This window comes from Phyllostomus discolor, chromosome 7 (genome assembly GCF_004126475.2).
Source record: "Phyllostomus discolor isolate MPI-MPIP mPhyDis1 chromosome 7, mPhyDis1.pri.v3, whole genome shotgun sequence".
Taxonomy (NCBI): Eukaryota; Metazoa; Chordata; class Mammalia; order Chiroptera; family Phyllostomidae; genus Phyllostomus; species Phyllostomus discolor.
The window spans coordinates 125,851,457-125,873,307 of NC_040909.2; the positions used below are offsets into that span (position 1 = coordinate 125,851,457).

A 21,851-nucleotide genomic window follows, 5' to 3' on the forward strand; every position below is an offset into this window, starting at 1 on the left:
AGCTACGTGCATAAATATGTTTAGCTATGCTTATAGCTGAGATAATGTGAAGAAATCTCAAAATACGGTGTGGACAGTTGTTTACTCAGCCTATCTCCTCTTCTTCATGGTGTCCCAGAACACGTTTGCAATTCTCCTCCACTTACGCCCTTTGCTTTTCCCTCCTCTAATCTCCTCACTATCTCTTTCCTTGCTTTCAAAATCCCTATATGAATTCTTAGCCATTTTTAACCTTCCTTCCTTCCATCAATGTGATGTTTTCTATTTTCTTAATCCCTCTCTAAATTTGTCCCTCATTTGTTTTTGAAAAGAATTAAATCTCACGCAATAGCTGACTGCATTGAATCATAACTCTCCTTACCAACCCGTGAACTGAAGGCAGCTTTGTTAAGAAAGAGTGGCCCTTACACACATAATGCCAACCTGTATCTCCTCAGAAGCATTGTACTCAAGACTGGGTTGCCAGCAGCTTCCAGATCGAATTCCCAGGCATGTGTGAATTAGGGATACAGATGTCAAAATTCCTTCTTGGCTGACGTGGATTCGGCGGACAAAGGCAGGAAGGGAAGAGGGAAGAGGGATTGGGCCATGTACGAGAAGAACTTGAATCCAATAATCCCAAGACTTGGACCAGAACGTGTTCCGGTGTCCGCCAACCCTCTCCAAAGTACAAAGGGCAGGGAAAGGAGGCAGAGAAACTGGGTGGCATTCAAGATGCCTCCCAGCTCTAGAATTTAACATGTCTTATGCCTCTTCTGGAGTGTATGATTCATTCTTCCTGGCCACACTTTCTCATATTGAAGTTGTCATTTTTTTTCTTGATATTTTTGACTTCATACCTTAGTAAGCAGCCCTCACCTGTAGGCCTGATTCCTAAATACACCACTTTCCAGAAATACCCATTCCTGCCAGCATTGCTATTCTCCCCTCTTCCCGGCTGCTGGGCCAGATTTCATAGACCATTTTTTAAATAAATAGTTCTACCCTGGCTGGCATAGCTCAGTGGATTGAGCTTGGGCTGCAAACCAAAGTGTCTCAGGTTCGATTCCCAGTCAGGGCACATGCCTGGGTTGCAGGCCATGGCCCCCAGCAACCGCACATAGATGTTTCTCTCTCTCTCTCTCTCTCTTTCTCCCTTCCTTCCCTCTCTAAAAATAAATAAATAAAATTTTAAAAATAAATAAATAAGTAAATAAATAGTTCTACCTGGGAAGTTCACAGACACCTGTACTTCCCATGTATTTATACATACGGCATCCCTGTGTAGAAAAAATCTTATTTTTCTAGAAAACACTAGAACAAAGCAGATCTCTATAAACTCCAGTTTCAAAAATTACTAATGCAAATGTAACTTCTAAACCACTCCAGCGGCATTTGTGATGGGAGTCAGCGGTGTCAGGCTGAATAATTTGCAGACCTGCTGCTAGACAGTGAGACACCGTCATATTTATATCTCAGGAACTATCAAAGCGATATGATCAAAATTTAAAAACTGGCCTTCAAACATTAATTGAAGACAAATGAAACATGTCATTATATAGTTAACACCTTGTATCATCATTGGCATTGATACAGCATTCTGTTTTCAAGAATCTTTTCCAATAAGAGAGGCACCATTCTCTCCATTTGTCCAGTTAGAAAATCAGATCTCTAGGCCTAATTTGAGCTAGCAAAGGCCTGGTTGAAATTTTAGATCATCTTGGTATAACTACAGTGCTGTTTTCATGAAATTTTGTCCATAGGGTCCAAATTATTTCAGAGGTTCTCTTGAAGACGTGATTTTAGAAGATCTGTTGACTTTTTTGTTGATTCAGGAAGCTATGTTGAGCACTGTTGAAGACTGAAATTTCTGTTCATACAAACAAGATAGAGGATTCCGTATAGTTTTATGATAAATAAAAAATCACTACCCCAAAGCCCCACGTAACTAACAACTGAAAAATCCATGCCTTCCTTAGATTTGAATTCAGATCATTTCAGCCTGTTGACTGGAACATCCTGATTTCTATAGTAAGTTTAACACCAAGTCCAATGACATCCTGAGATAGTTTTCCTTGCAGGGCTGGCCTGATATTTCTGCAAGCTTTGCAGCTTCCTAAATGTTACTAGCCCGTCTTTTAAATAGCTAAAATTCATATTCGTTGCAAAATGAGATCCCTAAAGTTATCCAATGGGCACGAACCATCATATTCCCGTTATCATTGTCTGGTTTCTCTGTGATTCACAAAGGAAAGCTTTGCTCATCAGTTGTTAGAGGAATTCACTTCACATTTACACCCACGAATTCCATTCATATTTGCATACTTTTAAACTTTCAAGCCTCTGTGAAGGATAATAGACTGAACTGTTCTTTCAAGTGGATTAGCCAGATATTCACAAGCTTACAAATTTGCCTTCATCTTTCAAGTATTACGTTATTTATATGTCAGGGGACATCCCAATTCTCCCTGGAGACTGAAAGAGTGTCTAGCACAAACGATGGTATAATAGACCATAGTATCATAAGCACACATGCATGCGCATCTACATAGGTGCACAGGCACACACACCTGTACACACATAAAGTCTCTTGCAACCTTAAAGGTGAATCAGGCTGGCTGCCTCAGACGTACGTATGGGGCAAAGACATCAAACTAAATTGCACTTATTACTCACATTTTCATTGGAAATTTATTTCTGCTATCTCATTTACCTGATTGCCCGTCATATTTCCCCAGCAGAATTATAACTAGCTTGGCTCATTTCAGATCTTCAGCTAAATCTATGGATCTTTTATGATCTGGTAGAAGACATCTTACTCCACCATTACTTCTAATAGATCACTAGGTCCCAACAATAAATCCAGCTGACAAGTGTGCTGGTTAATTCATTATAACAGCGTGTTTGCACTGCCCGAGCCTTGACACTAACACCCCAGTCCATAGCACAGCAGCAAGGGGCTGCATGGGTGTCGCACGCTCCCAGCCATTGTTGAGAACTCTGAAGACCTGCGTTCACCTAACAGGAACCGGCATGCTCTGGAACGGGAGGGAGGTCTTGCTCTGGTCAGTCTGAAGCTGGCCGTATATTAACGCCCTTTGTGTCCCTTCTATTTTGTGAAACAATCTAGAAGCCCTGAGCGTCCCAGGATTTCTTGGAACATGAAAGTGTCCTTGAACACAGGCACAGCTGCCTTCCTTCCTAGTGTCTTGTTCTGATGTGTATAGAAAAGCTCACCCAGTGTTTTCTGATGCGAAATCTCGGCTGACGGAATAACCGGCCACACGTGTTGAGGGAGGCCCTTTCTAGGCACATAGTACATTTAACAAGATAAAGTACGTTTCAAGTCTCTGCACTGTTTTCACCCAGTTGCCAAAGTATAGCTCCAGTCTTGCCTAAACAGCAGGCAAGCTACGTCAATAGAAAAATTAAAAATAAAAAGTGTGCTGGCATACTAAATTCCTAAAATGCAGACTTCAATGGCATTGTATCCCAAGACTCAGCTTCCTATAGGTAGAATTTTCACTACTAAATTACTTTAGAAGATTCCATAGAGGCCTAAAATAATACATGATTTAATTAAATGATTCAAAAAGCAAATATTTTGTAGTACACTTAAGATCACTTAGATTTATTTACTATAATATAGATTATATTATTTTCCAAAAAGTTGCACTATTTCATTAGTTCTTATAGCTATTTCTTATCACGTATGGAAGCCATGTATTATACACAAAATATATTCAAGGTTTAATAAGTGTGGTCTACACTTTTCAAGTTCTCCACTGCAGTCTAAGCACATAAAATCAGAGGCAATGAAACAGAGTAGGTAGAACCGTGGGTTGTTTTTTTTTTAGGCCAGTAGAAAAACTGGAAATCATCCAGGCCTGCTCCTCATTGTACAGCTGAGGAAACAGGCTTCGCAGGTGACTCGCCCAAGACCGCACAACAAGGTACATGAACTCAGGATGCTAGGTCCAGGGCTTTCACAACCGGCTTCCAAAAAATAAAAAGTCGACTGTGAAAATAATGAGTGGCTGGGTTTTATGCATTCATTAAGAAAACAGCTTGTAATGGCAGTTTCAGCCAATGCGATGCATTACACAAAACAGGGAAAAGTTCCTCTGAGGGCGCACTGGAGAGAACCAGCAAGGCTGCCCAGCTGCCGGCTGGCTCACGGGCTGTGCTAAGGATCGGGTCCCCCTTCCAGTCCCTGCAGTTACAGCTGGTGTGAATGGGAGTCCTGCTCGTCTGGAGCAAGAAGAAGAGGTCTTTGAAAAGAGCATTTGTTACCAATAAAAATGGGATTCTCCAGCCTGCATCCACTCTCCCCTCCTTTCCCAACAGCAGACAGCTCACTGTGTCCATTTGGTTCCCGGGGGTGCAATTTTTATGATTTGTTTTCTCACTTTTCACCCCAGCCGCATCCCACTACGCCTTACTCAATGACTTCTCAATATAATTCTGGCCTGACACGAAAGGAATTCCCTTGATGTGAAGACGACAGCACTCCAACAATATATGTATCACAACGTGGTTCACGAAAGCTCACGCTGGCTGAGCGGAGACAGGTGACAGTCTCCGAGTAGTCAGGGCGAGAAACACAGGAGAAATACAGCATTCACAGGGAGGCAGACAAGCATGCCGAGATGTCAGGGAAAGTCAAGAAAATATTGCCCCCTAGAGTCCCCATTACTTAATATGTAATTTTTATTTATAAAACCATCAGCAGCTCCAATTTCCAGGAAATTAACCAACTCATTACTTAAGACCGGGTCAGTTAAGCCCCCTCCGTCTGCACAAGGAGCTCCTTTATAAGAAGCCCCGCACTGCTTATGGCACAGCGCATTGTAAAAGGAACCCCTTTCACTGCAGCTCCATTAGTTAAGTCAAGGCACACTGCTGAGACTCACCTTGTTTTATGCCTTAGGAAAAAACAGTGAGGTCAGGATTTAAGCACCTCCTTCCTGTTATGCTTTTCCTCTTTTAGGTAAATCTTAATCAGACAGTCCTAAATTTCTAAAGTTTCATCAAGTCAGCTCACGGCCTTTCTTTACTCCCACTCCTCTTTTTGCCTAAGTCAGAGCTTTCTGGAGATAAATGCTGCATCCGACACCACATCCCAGTGAGTCAGATTCCCCCGTCTCCCACCCTAAACCAGCACCTGTCCTCGCTGTTTCTAGTTTAGCCTTGTCTGTTACACAGGAGTTTTCATGTTGTCTCAACCTTTATGAATGTCAAGGTAAAAATACTTATATAGCCAGTTATCATGAAGCCATCATCAATGTTCTCTAATTAAATAAAACCAGGTCCTCTCACCCAAATTATACCCAGAGCTGGTTGTATTCTGGAGAAATCAAGGGCTAAATGAGTTACACTGCAAAACTATTTAAAGACAACTTTCTTAATGAGTTTCTATTGATTTTGAAAAGATCTGAAATGCGAATGGTTGCTAGCCTTACCTGTCGGAGGGCCTTCATCCCATTCTTCTGCCCTCTTAATTCGATGTGCTGTGAATCCCAAGCAGATATTGGCTCCGATAGCAAAAGTGAACAGAGATATCACCTAAGGGAATAAGAAGAGACGGGGATGTCAGAAACAGCTAGACAAGACTTCAATATCACCACCCAATCCCACAGTTTCCAAAATTGCACCATCAAGGGCTGTCTTTTATTTTTCTGAAAACAAAAAGACAACCAAAATCAGAAACCAGTTCTAAAGAGCAAGGCTGTCCCCTGTCCTCCCTCCTTTCTCCTACCTGATGTGCCTGGAACGTGCCGCTCCGGGCCATGACAGCGTGTTCTGGGAAAGGCTTTTTGCAGTGTGTTCTCTGCCTCCACTGAATGCACTGCTTTTTGGGGCTCTGAGCTCCGTCTATTAACTACAAGAAATCCCACCTGGGAAGTTGACAGGCTGCTCTGATTTGCCCAAAGCTTGATGTCATCACAGCGGGTTCACGAATCGCAGCTCTGAGCAGAAGAGGCTGGAAGCATCACCCTCCTTTTCTCCTCCCCCTTATCGGTCCCTCCCCTAACACACTGACTTTCATGTGGTTTCCTCTGCTAACATGAGGGTTTCTTGTGTTGCTGTTACCAGTAACAGCTCGTGTTCATTTTCCTTCCCTCACAAAAAACATGGTTTTTAAAAAAGAAACCAAATGCATTTTATCCAATAAAAAAGAAACAGAACTGGAAAGGGATTTATGCTCGTTTTAAGCTTTGAAGGTTTACAATGCCGTCATTCAGTGTCGTCAACCTCACGGCTTTATTTTTTTTTTAAAGAAAGAAAGAAAACAAGGACAGTTTTATAATTTATAACCCTAATAACTTTCCCTGTCTTTCTCATGTATTTATTTTTCTGGCTTTTCAAGCGACCTGTTCCTAATGCCACATTCTCAGCTCCTCCTGACTCCTCAAATGTTTCTCACGATGAAATCTACCAGGATTGTAACTAACACAAGAGATAGCATTATTTTTCCCCATGCTGTGAGAGTTTAGAGAAGTAACTTTTATCAAAACACAGGAATGCCAACTAAGCAGCGCAAAGCCCTCTGCCCTATGAGGAGGGACAAAATAATTTCAGTTTCTGCCTCCTCTTTCCGAAAAAAAAAAACTGTCAGCTTGTTTTTTGGACGGGTGGGGGTTGGGTGGAGGGGGAAGCTTTATTAGTGATTGAATTTAGGAAGGAAATCTCAATGGTGCAAGAACTCAGCATTAAAGAACTACTTCCCTGGTTAATTTCCAGTTACATTGTCATCCAGCCCCTCAAAACTGCGCCCTTTGCAACTATTGTGAGTGTTGAAGTTTCTTTCCTAAGCTATTTGGCAACCAGGAAACTTCTAAAAGAAATCAAGACGTCTAAATCTGAAAGTTACATAAATTTTGTATGCTTTTAGGATTCAAATGAGGGTCAAATGAGGGAAGAAGGCTTGTCCTTGGTTTTTCTCTCGCCAAGCCCAGTGAGAGCAAGAGAAAATCATTGGGGTGCAGGAGCACATGTGTATCCATAAACAAACACACTACTCACCATGCAACAGAGTGGTGGCTTTGCTCAAATGAAACAGGATAGCACAAAAGCAAGAATTTGTTTATTACAGTGGGTTGCACAGTAGGCCTGGGCTGCATTATATGTTCTAGGATTTAGTAACAGCTCATTGAGAAAAGGAAAGCACTGGCAAAGTTTAAGTCGCCTTTCTAAACTCCCCTTAGTTGTGCACTCTTGCGAGATGGTAGGCTCATGATTTTTTTCTATGGAAGTCTCTTTCTTTAGTCTGTGTGCCATACTGAAATGATTTGGAGTCGGGTATTTAGGAAGGCTTATGAAAAATGTTAACCTCATGTAAGATTTCTCTACTACTTATATTAAATTTCAAGATGCAGGACTGTCTTTACAGAGACACACTATGAACCGAAAAGGGCCGATATCCTGTGACTGCATCATCTGCCACCGTGTTCCAAATGTTCTTAAAAACCTGCCTTCCTGTCTCTGCAAGCTCCCCAGCCCTTGCCGGAGTCCGACAGCTTGAGATGCTGACATTTCATTGTGGAAACTCAGTTTGAAGATAATGAAGGCTTGCCTGGAAAATAAAATTAGACTCAGAAGCTGAACATTGTCTATTTTTTTTTTTGGACATGCAGAGTAGCTGTGCAGGGAGAAAAAGCTGTAAGTGTAATAGCCAAGTTGATCCGTAATTGGCTTCTGTACAGCGCTTGCTACCAATTATCTAAGAGGATTGAGCACAGCCACTATGGCTGTTAACGGTTCTGCCAAAGAGCTTTATCTTCCACCGGGTCGTTGTACATATGGAATTCATTAACGGGCACATCCGCACTCGTGTGCACACACACGCACACACACACACACGCACACTATCTAACCAGAGCTAGCCAGAATTTTACTACAAGACATCACTGTACATTAATTCTCAGGAGGATGACCAAAGTCCCTACCTCGGGCATCAAATCAACTACAACATACAATTACCTCTCAAAAAATATTAATACTGCTCATTGCTCAAAATAGAGAAAACCAAAAGTCCAATAATGCACAGGTCTAGAAACCTAATTAAAATGACTAAAATATCGTCCAAAATGTTCTATAACAAAACCAAGTTAAGAAAGTTCACCTACTCTGGGGTTTAAGATTTTGGTATAAGGTCATCATCCATGGTTGGGTCAGCAATCAAGAAAATGCATGAGAAAGACTAAAATTAGCCTCCGGTGTGGTTTACTAATCCGGCTGTATTTCAGAAAACACTGCCCCCTGGCAGAGGAAAACCCAGAATGATAAACAAATCTGTGATAGTCTCTGGCCATAGAAATCACTCTGTTGTTCTTGAGCTTTCCTGAACTTAAGAATCACTCCGAGAGCTTGTATAAACTGTTGACACCTATGGCCTATTCCCTGAGATTCTAATTCATTACGTGAATGGGGTCGGGAAAGGGAAGGGGGAGTTTAGCGGCCAGACAAGAACTGGCACAATAGGCTTCTGATGCAAGCAATGTAAGGACCACATTTAGAGCAACGGAGCATTAGAATAAATTACCCTGAGTTAATTTGTGTATGCCCTAAAGGTTGAATTGCTCCATCTGATTCATAATGTAATTTTGATATATAATTAATAGCATTGACTACAAATTGGGCATTAAAGTTTAGATCTCTCTATGACAAACCATGACTGCTCCTCCTTGGGAATCATCTCCAAACTGTGAGCAGCAGAATGGTCTGTTATGTACTTTGCTGGTGGTACAAAGCAGCAGTGTGTGTATTGCTTAATTGCAATACAGTAGTTGCATTTATACAAATGCACAGTCTACCTTTTCATGAAATGGTTCTGTGAATCCTTGTTCCCAAGCTCTGATTAAGGTAAGAGGGCTTGTGGTTAACAGGGAGATCTGAAAGAGATGGAGCTGAGGGTGGTCATTTATGCCTCCTGCAGTAATTACGAAATCTTCGTGAACTGATTCAAACTTTATCTATATCCAGTTTCTCCTCGTGCAGAACTAACATGCCTTGACTTGGCTTGAACACTATTCCCAGAATACTTCTAAGACTATGATGTTACACAATTGCTGACCACTCTATTTGCAGTGGTGCCAACTAGCAATAACTACAGCACGTACACTGTGAAAGTAAGAGGACAACAACCATGTGTATTCTTCCTGGTCTTCTTTAAAACTTTTTGAGTTAAGTCCTGTTTTTTTAAATTCTGTGCTGGTGGAAGGCTATAAGGAAATTCAGAATAAAAACAGAACAACAGTCTTTTGCCAATCTAAATTGAGCAAAACATTCTAACAGCTAATAGAGAAACAAGCCAGCTCAATCGCTCCTTCAACCCGGGACTGCAAATGTGTATAAAGTAGACACCTCCTGAGATTCTAAACCACAGATGCAAAGGTCTATGAGTAATCTATGTCGTGGGTGGCAGGGTGTCTCCAGTGGAGAAAGAGCATACGACTATTCAAATGCAAACAGGGCTTGTGCATTAGTTATTATGTAATTGAGAGCTGAAATCAACACTGTCACATCTTTCAATGACTTCAGTTTATACGATAAACTTCTATGCATTTCATTTACTCCCGATGCAATGTAAGCAGAAGCCCCCACGCCAGAACAATCTCAGCTCTCTCAGGATAATCACTCATTGCACGAATATTCACAGGCCCCTACTGTGCACCAAGCACTGTTCTGGGCACTGGTATTATGCAGGGAGCTGACCCAAACATAGCCCTCCATAGCACCACATAGACACGGGAGTACATGAAGACAGCACAGAATTTAAAAGTCCTGAATTTTTTATTTCTGGAATTTTCAGTTTAATATTTTCAGACCGAGACTGATTGCGTGTAACTGAAACTGGACAAAACAAAACCGCGGACAAGGGGGACTACTATAATTGGGACTGATCTAGTCAGGAGGGTCAGAGGAGACTTCGTGGAGTACCGACTGAGCCGTGATGGAAAGGGAAGTGGCAGTAATTAGGCGAGAGAGGAGGAACAGCTTCCAGACAGAGGGCACAGGATGCGCAAAGGCTCTGCGTGGGGTGGACCTCAGCAGGTGCACGTGATGACACAGCAGCCGGGTTGACTAGTGCAGGGAAAGCAAAAGTTAGCATGGAACGAAATGAGGCTGCAGAGGCTAGTAGAGAGGCCAGTTCATGGGGGCCGCGATGGTCACAGAAGGTGGTATTGTCTTTATCCTAAAAGCCATGATGGAAAGGCTTAAAAGGGCTTAAGCAGGTGGAAATTTAATCAGATTTTACAGTGCTAATCTCTGTACTATGTGGATATGAAATGTAGGGAGTCAAGAATGGATATAATAGATCAGTTTGGAAACAAGGTCAATAATCCAGACCAAAAATCGTGACACCTCCCACTGTCAAGGTTATGGTGGTGGTGCAGAGGGAGAGACCCAGGGGAGTTCAGATGAAGACTTGTTAATGAATTGGGTGTGGGAGTTGAGGGGCAGGAAGATGTAAAAGTATGACTCCTGAGTTAATGAATATTCAGCCATTAAGATGACCAAACACATACTCATTGAAGTCATTTCTTAAGTTTTAATTACCTTATAAGAAAGACATGGGTATATATATTCAATATGTATATATTCAACATATACACACAACCATTCACCAACACTCTAGAATTAAGTTGCTAGCTGCTTTAAAACATTGGCCAGTAGTTTTAAAAATCAAAAAAAGGAAGTCGACTTAAAGCTATACTGGACTTCAAACACTTTAAATACATTTATTCATGATTGAGTTGCAAGGAGATTACCACCAGGAAATAACCCAGCCTTGTCCCTAAGTCTACCTTATAATAAAACATTTTAAAACTCAAAACTCAACTTAAGTCTACTATTTTTCAGCTGCTCTGAACCCCACCTGCTAAATATCTCAGCCAATGGGAGAAGGCTGGAACCATTTGACGAGATGGCCCATCAGAATGCGTATGAGCCTCGTGACAGTTTTCATCTTTGGGTCTATCGTGTAACGTGGGCTGTGGAATACATGAGCACGAGTTGCGGGGGGGTATATAGAACCAGAGAAAGAAGAGTGTTTTCCCCGAAGTTTCACCAGAGGGTAGAAGACTCTCATCCTTCCCCTGCCAGTCTTACACAGGCAGGCTGGGAAGCTGTTCTCAGCTCCCCGTGTGAGTGGAGAAGTGGAGGTTCAGAGAGTCCGTGACATCCCAGAGGGACAGGATAAGCGCCTGAGCCAGGACCAGAAACCAGGTGCCCTAAGCCAGCTCAGTCCTCTCTCCACTGCAATATGCTGTCTCTCTATTACACCACACACCACACACCACACGAGGGCCTCAACTCGACACGTCTGAGTCGCAGCTATTATCGAAACAAGCCTCCAGCTTCAAGACTGCTCCTGGCCAGCTTAAGGCTACTGTTTATTCTCCCACAGCCCTTTCATCTCGTTTCTAACCAGACACTCTACCTACACTTATTGTACTTATTAATGACAACGATTACCATCATGTATCAGAGCTTTCTGAGAGCTACTAGTACCTAAATTATTTTCCTTTCACGTTTGGAATCATCCCTTCATGCTTTGAGTGTGTATCAGAAGTGTGTATTAGAAGTTCATCTCTTAACGGCTCTTCTCTTGTCCTCTGCCCCCTTCAGATGCCGTTTCATTGAGTCCCCTCTCGCCCAACCTGTAATCGATTCCCATTCGTCGACCAGAGAACCCTGCCTAAAATGCAAACCTGATTATTCTTCTCCCACACTTGAAACCTGGCCGTGGCTGCCCATCACAACAGTTCTCAGAGTGTGATTCTTGGACCAGCAGAGTTAGAACCACCAGGAAACTTGTCAGAAATGCAGATCCTTTTCAGACCTACCGAACCAGAAACTTGGGGGGTGGGGTTAGAGCCCAGAACCCATGTTTCAAGAAGCCCACCAGGGGACGGCCATGCAGGTTTGAAAATCACTGACCTAGAGAATAAAATCCAAACTGCTCAGCAAAGTACATAGGACTCTGCATCTGAAACTGAGCTCCCTGGATCCACGTCCCAGCTCTACCAGGTTTAACAGCGAGATCTTACATAACCCTTCTCCAGCCAAAGACTCAAGTTTTTCTCCTCAGTTTCCAGGTCCTAGGATTCTTGAGAGTATTACAGGAAATAATCCGTGCAAAGTGCCTAGCACAATGCTTGGCACAGAGAATGCTGAATAAATATTAAGTTTCTTAATTAGAGAAATACTTGCTAGTCCTTAAGTTGTGTTCTCTCACACCCTCATTCCTTAGGATGTGTTGTTTCTCTGGCCTAAAATGCCCTTCTCCACCTGAGCTCCCTGACCAACTCCAACATGTTCGTGAAGGTCAGGGGCCACCTCTCTGGGAACCCCCCCACCCCTCTGCCTTTCCCCTCCCCATGCAAAGCAATGGGCTCCTTCGCTCTGCTCCTCCGTTGTCTGTAATCTCTTTTTAGGCACTCGTATGTCCCCTCTGATCTGTTCAAATGCACGGACCGGTTATCCTTGCACTCCAACGGGCTTTGCATCTCTCCTCAGAGATAATAGCCAGACAATAAATGTTTATCGAATGAAGTGACTTGGCATCAAGAAACTTGAATTGGAACTTGAATTCTTGCTCTCTTACTAATTGGCTGTGTCATTTCAAGCCCACGTTTCTTCATCTGTAAAGCAGAATTATTGGCTAACTCAGTGGTTTGTAACCCTTTTTTAAAAGCATCAAAACCCTGTTTTCAAATCAAATCTCAAAATGAATAAGAACATCTAAATTTGAAGTGGCTCTGCTTTAAGTGGGGGTGGGGAGCCCGGACCCCAGCTAACTGGACACCTCCCTTCTCCCTAAGGCACGTTCACAGAAATCTGGAAATTTGAGGAGTGCAATTAGTGAAAACAAAACAGCAACCAACAACTAAATTAATCCCACTATTTTAATACTCTCCTGAATCCAACCCTTCCTTGTAGTTTATGCATCCCCAAATCGGACCCAAACTGCCTCAGGCCAGATCTCTCTTCGGTGAGTGATGGATACCATCACTGTAGTCAAGCTCTTCCCGCAAAGCATCCAAGTGTGCATCCACACTTCTCATGCTGAATCTCAGCCCTGACGTCCTCCTCTTTCCATTGCGCTCATCCACATTTCAGCAATCCGCAGCCTTCCTCAACGTTCGGCATCTTCACGACATTCCCCCTTTCAACTGCGGCACCCACTGCACCAGCCTCGATTCAAGACCCGATAGATTCTACCCAAGACAGTGAGTGGTCTCTCGTCTCTCTGGGCTCCCCTGTTTTATCTGAATGTTTTGTGTGTTAACAAGAAGGGCATCAATTCCCGGAGAACAGGAGGAAGAAACCACTAGATCTAGAGACTAAAAAAAGAGTCTGGATTCTAGAGCCTGACCAACCTAGGTCTGCCACTCCCAAGCATGAGACCTTGCTTAAATTCTCTAGTGCTCAGATGTCTTTTAACAATAAAAAAGAAGTGGTAGTTCTTATCACCCAGGGTTGACATGAAGACCCAATGACATAATGCATGTTAAGGAAGTAGCTCAGTGCCTGAAACATAAAAGGCACACAAATATTAGCCATGATTATAAACAAGAGGACAAAGACTGCATCATCCGCTATCATGTTCTCAGCATCCAGTGAAGTGCTGGACACATAATAGGTGCTTAGTGGTGACATAGGTCCTAGGAAAATTCCTTTTCCTTGTGGTGAGACTATAAGTAAATTAAAGTTAGAAATGTTGTGAATCATTCTTTCCACATTCTGCCCAACCTCAAGAGAAAATGGGCAGCACTTACTTGGCCAAGGTCAGGGTGACCCTGGACACAGCTTGGAGAGCACAAGCTCTGACTAAAATAATAAGGTCCCTCTGTTTGGATTGGGAAGCCCCAGAATTGGAGCTGCAACTCAAGAAATGTGTTTGAACTCAACCCCAAAAGGAAGCTCATGGTGGCCGCCGGAAGGGCATCTGCACAGGCTGAGTAGCACCGTGGTTCCCTCTCAGGCAGGAAGTACGGCAGCCACTTCTGTGGTTCCCCTGACCATCAAACGATCACTACAGACCTTCACAAATTAGAAATGAAAGGGATCTGTCCACCCCAATAAAAGGCTGCTACCAAAAACTCACAGCTAACATCATACTTAATGGTGAAAGACTAAATGCTTTCCCCCTGAGATCAGGAACATGACAAGGATGTCTTCTCTCATCGTCTCTGTTAAACATCACATTTCTAGCCAGGGCAATGAGACAAGAAAACAAATAAAAGGCATTCAAATCAAAAGGAGTAAAACTATCTATATTCACAGATGGCATGAGCTTATATATAGAAAATTCTAATGAACATATTTTAAACTATTCAAACCAATGAATAAGTCCAAGAAGGTTGCATAATACAAGAGAAATATTTAAAAATCAGTTACCATTCTGTAAATTAGCAATGGATGACCTGAAATGAAATTAAGAAAACAATTGCACTTACAATAATCTCAAAAAAGTTTTAAATACTTACAGATCGATTTAACAAAAGACGTGTGAAACCTGTACAGTGCAAACAAGACAGCATCACTGAAATAATTAGATGAAAAAGGAACTAAATAAGTAAGAAGACATTTATGTTCGTGGATTGGAAGGCATTATTGCTAAGTTGGCAAGAAAGTAAAGGGATGACCCACAGAAAGTGAGAAAATATTTACAAACCTTGTATCTGACAAAAGTCTGGTATTCAGCACATATAAAGAGCTCTTACAACTCAGCAATAAAAAGACACATAACCCAATTTTTTAAATGGTCAAAGAATTGGAATAGACATTTCCCAAAAGAAGACATATAAATGGACAATAAGTACATCAAACAATGTTCAACATCATTACACATTAAGGAAATGCAAATCAAAACTACAATGAGATACCACTTCACACCCACTATGCTGACTAAAACGAAAAAGAGAATAATGAGGGTTGTTGATAAGAATGAGGAAAATTGTAATCCTCATACATTATTGGTAGGATTGTAAAAGGATGCCGCCAATTTAGGAAACATTTTGGCTGTTTCTCAAAATGTAAAAATCAAGTTACCGTATGACCCAGCAATTCCACTGCTAGTTATATACACAGGAGAACTAAAAACATATGTTTACACAAAACCTGGTACATCAACATTCATAGCAGAGTTATTAACTGAAAAATAAGCAAAATGAAATATATTTATGCAGTAAAATAGCATTCAGCAATAAACAGGAATGAAGTCCTGATACATGCTATAACATGCATGAACAGTGAAAATATCATGCTAAATAAAAGTAGCCAGACATATAGGCCACATGTTATATGATTCCATTTACATGAAACGTCTAGAACAGGCAAACCCAAACGAAACAAACAATGTTAGTGGCTGTCAGATGACGTGGGAGTGACTGCCTGGGGGTAGGAAGTTTTGTTTGGGGTGATGAGAACATTCTAATATTACATAGTGGTGATATTTGCATAACCCTGAGAATGTACTAAAAACTACTGAAATGTACAGCTTAAAAGGGTGGAACTTATGGTTTAAGAGCCATATCTCTAAAAGAACTACGGGGCAGGGAGGAGAGAGAGAGAGAGAGAGAGAACCTGGAACCAGTGAGATTATCCCTGCAGGGAAATTCCAAAGCATCTGAACTCACAGAAAAGGAACATTAACCTTGATCTTCAGCTCTCCGGTCAGTGCCTTCAAAGCTGTCTCCAGAGTCACCTCAGTCGCCCTCCAAACCTAACAACTCACAGGAGGAAACACCTGAGTCAGGTAGGGACCTATTTTAACCAGCCCCTGAGTATGATGAAACCCTCCACATGCCTAAAATAGGGAGGTTTCCGGGGACTCCCGCAGAGCATGCCGGGCCCTCTGCCATGCCACTTCCATCAAGTGTCTTGTTTCCCTTTACTTTCAAATAAAATAGCCGAAGAAGAAACCCAATTCTCAGCAACAGGTCTCAAAGGGTTTGAATCTTAATGGCAACAAACGGTAATCCGAGTCCGTGAGGCAGTTATGGGGATTTAGGAACGATGCCTTGAAACAGTGTGGCTGGCCCTGGAAGGCACTGTGCTAAGTGACATAAGTCAGACCGAGAAAGACAAATATCACATGATCTCACCTATACGTGGAATCTAAGCACAGCAACCACCGCAACAAAACCAAGCTCACAGATACGGGAAGCAGATTGGCGGATGCCAGGGGCAGGGGGTGAGTGTGGGGGGAATGGATAAAGTGGGTCAAAACGTACAAACTTCCAGTTATAAAATAAACGCCATGAGGATGGAATGTGTAGCATGATAATTATAGTTAACAACACTGTGTTGCACATTTGAAAGTTGCTGAGAGATCTCAAAGAGATCTTAAAATTTTCATCACCAGAAACAACTTGTGACTGTGTGTAGTGATGGATGTTAACTCTCGGTGGTGGTCATTTCACTATATATGCAAATTTTGAATTGTTACACTGTGCACTGGAAAGTAAATAATGGTACGTGCAGTTATAATTCAGTTTAAAACAAGAACAATGGCTTTCATTTGAAGAACACTTGTAAAAAAAGCACACAGTCCTCAGAGACAGAAGAATCAAGGCTCACTCAGCCGACCCACTTTGCAATCAATAAAACTGAAAGGCGTTCATAGGCAAGATCACAGAGCTAAAGTACCCCTGGCAGGAAGATCAGACGGCTCAAATGACAAATAGGATGAGGGGAAAGGGAAAAAAGCAAGTAACGTAATGTATACCATACCTGGCATGGAGAAGACACTGTGTAAGTGGCAGCCAATATTTAGTAACTGCCTGCTCTCTGCCAGCCAACCTACCAAAGACACTTACATATATTGCCTTATTTAATCCTCATAAAACCCATTACAGTATTTTATCATTGTCAATACATGAGAAAACAAGCTCGAATATATCAGGACACTTGTCCATGTTCAAGTACCTATTAACGGGGGGAACAGCCTTTTCTCCATTACTTCCCAATGAGGATTTCAAAATTGGCAAGATTTCAAAAGAAGGGGAATTTCAACGATTTGCTGGAGAAACCAGAGTCTATTAAAAGCAGAGGATCTGATAAATGTTTGATAAGTCTTTAATACCTGATAATGTCTCCTAACTCAGAACATACCAGAAGCCACAGATAAACTTCTGTTCTAAGCTGACCTTGTTTGACCCCAAAAAGGAAGAATTGACTACTAACATGAGGAAGTGACCAGAACGGTGGGCATCACAGCCATGTCATTTCAAAGCTCCTAACAGGTCAAACAGAAGGCTTGTCATTGACCCAACTGCCTTGAATTTAGGAAATCTGGAGTTGTACAAATTCACGGACTACTGGATTGACGCAGATTTAGTGAGCACTAACCACAGTAGCGAATGCTCATTGAAAGCTCAGTCTGGGCCAAGCACTACTTGCTATCAGGGATTTGGAGGTCAAAAGCATGTTCTAATCAGGAGATTGGGAAGTCAACAGTTTAACAGTTTGTTAAATCACACTGCGGTGCGTTCGGTTGTTCACGCGTGCAGTGGATATGTGTGGGCCATCCTGCAAACCAGCTCACTCAGTCTCTACCCCACCCCTCCTCAGGGGGTCCTCCTGTCTTACAGATTTTTTGCCCTGGACATTGTCAGTATGCACAAGAGGAGATCTGGGTGTGGAAATGAGGCAGGGTCCTTCTTTCCTACTCCTCTTAGTGGCTTCTCTGGGCAAACAGGAGTGTGGACACGGACGGTTGTCTGCGCTATGATTTCAATGTCCATTCTTGAGCATCCTGAGCATCAGCAGATGTCTGTGGAGATGATATAGACAGTGGCTTCTGGACTCCTGAATCAAGGATACAGGGTATGTTCTTGAACTCAATATTCCAGTGACAGCTAGCTGCCATGTGCTGTGTTCCGTGCACTGAATCAACATTCAGAAATATCTCAACATGTTAGGATCAAGAGTTGAAACAGAAATGGAAAGAGAACCAGATCGATGTATCTAGGATAACATTCTTGAGAGAGAACACAAAATTCAATTGTACAAATGTACACTGGGAGAGAGTCCAGAATTGACGACAATTCTCCTCAAAGAAGCCTGGGAGTTTTTGTTGCCTACCAGTTCTACAGGAGCCCACAACTCTAAATGACCTCATCTCACCTTGGGTCCCTTTAATAAACAATCATTACCCAGACCCATCTGGACCATGTTCGCTTCTGGATGTCTCATTTTAGGACCTCAGTACTAGAGAGCATGGAGAGAGGCATGATCAGAATGATGGGGGGCCCATGTTACCCAATCCACTCATGGATTCATTCATTGGCTGTTTATTCAACCAGCTTGTATTGAACACCTAGTATGTTTCAGGCTTTGGGGATGCGAAGCGAACAGAAGAAAGGCTCTGCCCCATGGGTCCCACGTTCTAGCGGGAGAAGAACTACAACGTCAGGTAGTTGATAAAAGATAAGCAAAACAAAGCAGAGCGAGAGAATAGAGAGAAATGGAAAGAGCTGTTTTCAATCAGGGCACTGAGGGTCTCTCTGAAGCCATGGCAACGGAACACAAATCTGGATGCAGTGAGGGAAGAAGCAGGTGTCTTCAGAGGGAGTACCACATGGAAGAAGGCCCTGAGACGGGGAAGCGCTGTGTGCGATCAGGGAGGCCAGTGGGGCCTGGGAGGGGAGTGAGAGATGGGGAGCGAGCAATAGCAGGTGATGGCAAAGAAGCGATCGGGCCGCTGGTTCACGCGGGACCTTGAAGGTCACAGCGGAACCTTTGTGTGTCATTTTGGGCGTGATGAAAAGCTACTGGAGGGGTTTGAGCCAGGCAGTGACATAATCTGATTTTGTTTCAAAAGGCTCCCTCTGACTGGTGTTTTGAGAAGGGACACTGATTAAGCTTCCCTCCTGGCCAGTGGTTGGGGAACCCAGGACTGTGCAGGCTGCACGCCCTGCATGGATGGTGGGAGAGGGCGGGTGTGGTTGTCTTTCTTCAATACTCAAAGGGCAATGCGAGACACGTGGGTTTGATTATGTGTCCCTCCTTGGGCAAAACGAAAAGTTACAGAGAAGCATGCTTCATTTCATAACAGGAGGAACTTCTTAGCAAGGAGGGCTGCCAGACTTCTCTGACAGAACAAGAATTCACAGCCACTGTTCCAGGAAAGGCTGGGCGCTGCTGGTCAGGAACTCTTACGAAGCATCAAAACTCAGAGGAAGATCAGCTACACAGCGTGTGAAGTCCTTTCCAAATCTAGGCATCTGTTACTTTCCTCTCTTCTTAAAACTCTTAGGGAGCTGAGGCCTCCCTCTGTAATGCCCAGCACAGAGCTACTCTAATTAAATTAAATAACCAAAATTCAGTTTTACTTTTTTTTGCAGGGGGGATCAACAGGAAAGGTAAGGACCCTTATACACACCTTGTTCTTACTATTGTATCTCCTGAAGGAAGTATAGGTATAGATATACCGAGGTACAGACAGCTATATAATTGATGTGTGCAATGTAATTCATGCCAATTAAAGGGAACACTGGTCAGGGCTAGGTTAAGACAAGGAGCAAGAAACACTTTTCACAAAATAATTTGACAGGCGTAAGCAAGAGACGAAGTAACATCCTTTTGGGTTGATCTAGAAGACAAGCCTAAGACAAGCTGTCCTTAATGCTGCCTCTCCCAGCCTTAATAGGTCTCACGTAATCCTTCGTAAACACAGAGCCGCTTAGAAGTTGAAATCCAATAACCTCAGCTGGCCACTGGAGTATTATGCAAGAGAATGCAGGAGTCCTGGCCCTTCTGTTGTCCTGCTAAGCTTCTGTTGCGCTTAGAAGAGATGTTATACAACTTGCTAATTACCGAAATCCGGGGCTTGTCAGGCTCCGTTAGAGCCGTGGCTCAGATGCTCACTGGCTGTGTGATGTTGGAGCTAGGAAACCACGCCGGAGCTCCAGTTCCCCATGGGTAAACGGGGAGTCATCCCAGTACCTCCCTCACAGGGTCGTCGTGAGGATTAAATCGAATCATCCATGTAGTGTTGGTTGTTAGTAACAACGGCTGCCATCTGCTGAGCACCTGGAATGCGACCGACATCTATAGAAATGACCTCACTGAACTTTCTCAACAATCTTGCAAAGTACGTACTGCTTTCTCTTTTTGAGAGACTCAGAAGTTTAACTCATTTGCCCAAGTTCACACAAGTTCATTCAAACGCAGGTCTGCCTAAGCAGTCCCACTTCTAAGTTTTGTTTTGTTTTTCTCTTTGCCATAGTCCACACTGTCATGGTACATTTAGTTTTATTGCTTTTAAAAGAAAAGTCCTCCCATCTCACGTTTGGAGGGCAGTTGAGGGGTTTCCTCTCGTGCCTTCGCCACTCAGAAACAGAACAGATTCTGCAAAGTTTTCCACGTGGGCCCCCACTGGAGGCTGGAGCCGCTATACCCACGCACTCTCCCGTGTCATCTGCCCAATGCAGCTGGTTTTGCACGCCTTCAGGTTTGGGGCTGGGTAAGTCTCGGCCACAGATGTCTATAGCCTGTGGCCTCATGTGACAAAATATTTTGCAAAAGAAGCTGTTTTCTCCTTTTCCCAGTCTTCCCTCCCTTTCTGCAGCTGTTTCCACTTCTTCCTGAGAATTGATTTGAAAATTCTGAAACTTTTTTTTTTTTGCATTTAGGCTGATGTGACCTTACTATTGACAATGACCTAGTTGTTTCACCCCAACCACAGCACAGTTGAGGAGATGCCAGGGCTGAGAACTAAGCTCGCACCTGATGGCGCTGGCAGCAATCTTTCTGCATTGATTCTGCCCTCAATATGCACCATATTCGAATAGTGATGACACTAAGCACACAGTAAGAGCTACTGCGGGCCGGCAGCCTCCACACGGTCAACATCTAACAGAGGGTTTGGCATTCATTCACCGGCTTATGCAGCAAATGTTTTATTGAGAATCTATGGTGTTCCAGGCACTGTTTTAGGCCCAAAAGACACCAGCAGCTAGTAAAAGAACCCAAATATCTGCTTGTGGAGCTTATATTTTACTGACTGGAAAAGACACAAAATCTGTAACATATCAATTAGTGATAAGAGCTACGAAGGAAGAATACATACAGAGGTCAGAGTGAGGAGAGAATGCAGTTAGCTCTTGAACCCCACAGACACATTGAGGTAATCCTATTTAAAAGAAGTTGAACAATTTGCTCAAAGTCCAAGAACAGGGACTTGCCATATTCTGATAATAACATTAATAAATACAGCAACAACGATTAAAATAATTACCATTTTCAGGTAGCTGTATGATTGCACGAAGTGCTTATCAAATCCCATTTTATGGGCAGAGAAACCAAGACTCAGAAAGATGAAATATCGTGCTTCAGGCTACAGGGCAAGCGGTGGCGAAAGGACTTAAACCGAAACCGAGTGGTTCCAAGTCTCCGATCTTCCCACCACCTCTTGCCTCTGCTGTCTAGTTGGTCCGACGGGAACTTCTGCCTACTGAATTGAAAGTTCCTCCAGCACGGGAATTCCAGCTCTGTGGTCTCCTGCAAGTTCTACAATATCTGGCATAGAAATGTCGAACTTTTTGTATCTGGACCAGCCACCTTCCACAGACAGACAGACAGAAATCTAAATACCCAAGAGAGACAGCTGTCCAGTCTGCTTCAGACCATCTTAACTTCCCGTGGCAATGGTTTGCAGTGTGGAACCAGCAATGAGGGCGATACTACCCTTGAACCCCACAGCGCCGAATGACTCCAAGTTCAGAACGCGATGGCAACCTGCTAGCATTAGCCTACCCTCCCTAAAACACCCGCCTTTCCACATGGACTTGTGATGTGGACAAACGTATTTGCCGCTTTATTAAACTCGCGTTTGTCTAAGAATGAAAGGAACA

The 21,851-nt window shown here is 43.0% G+C and overlaps 1 protein-coding gene across 5 annotated transcripts in view; it reads right to left on the minus strand.

The window, feature by feature from the left end:
* The window catches only part of ENPP2 (ectonucleotide pyrophosphatase/phosphodiesterase 2), a 98,007-nt gene that overhangs the window by 67,335 nt on the left and 8,821 nt on the right, over positions 1-21,851 (minus strand). For 3 of the 5 annotated variants that reach the window (XM_036031377.1, XM_036031376.1, XM_028533817.2), the window contains exon 2: positions 5,442-5,544. In XM_036031377.1, the coding sequence (XP_035887270.1) occupies positions 5,442-5,544 (103 nt within the window). Of the gene's footprint in view, positions 1-5,441; positions 5,545-5,737; positions 5,921-21,851 lie in introns of those variants that run through there. The other 2 variants (XM_028533816.1, XM_028533814.2) reach the window with 2 other exon arrangements.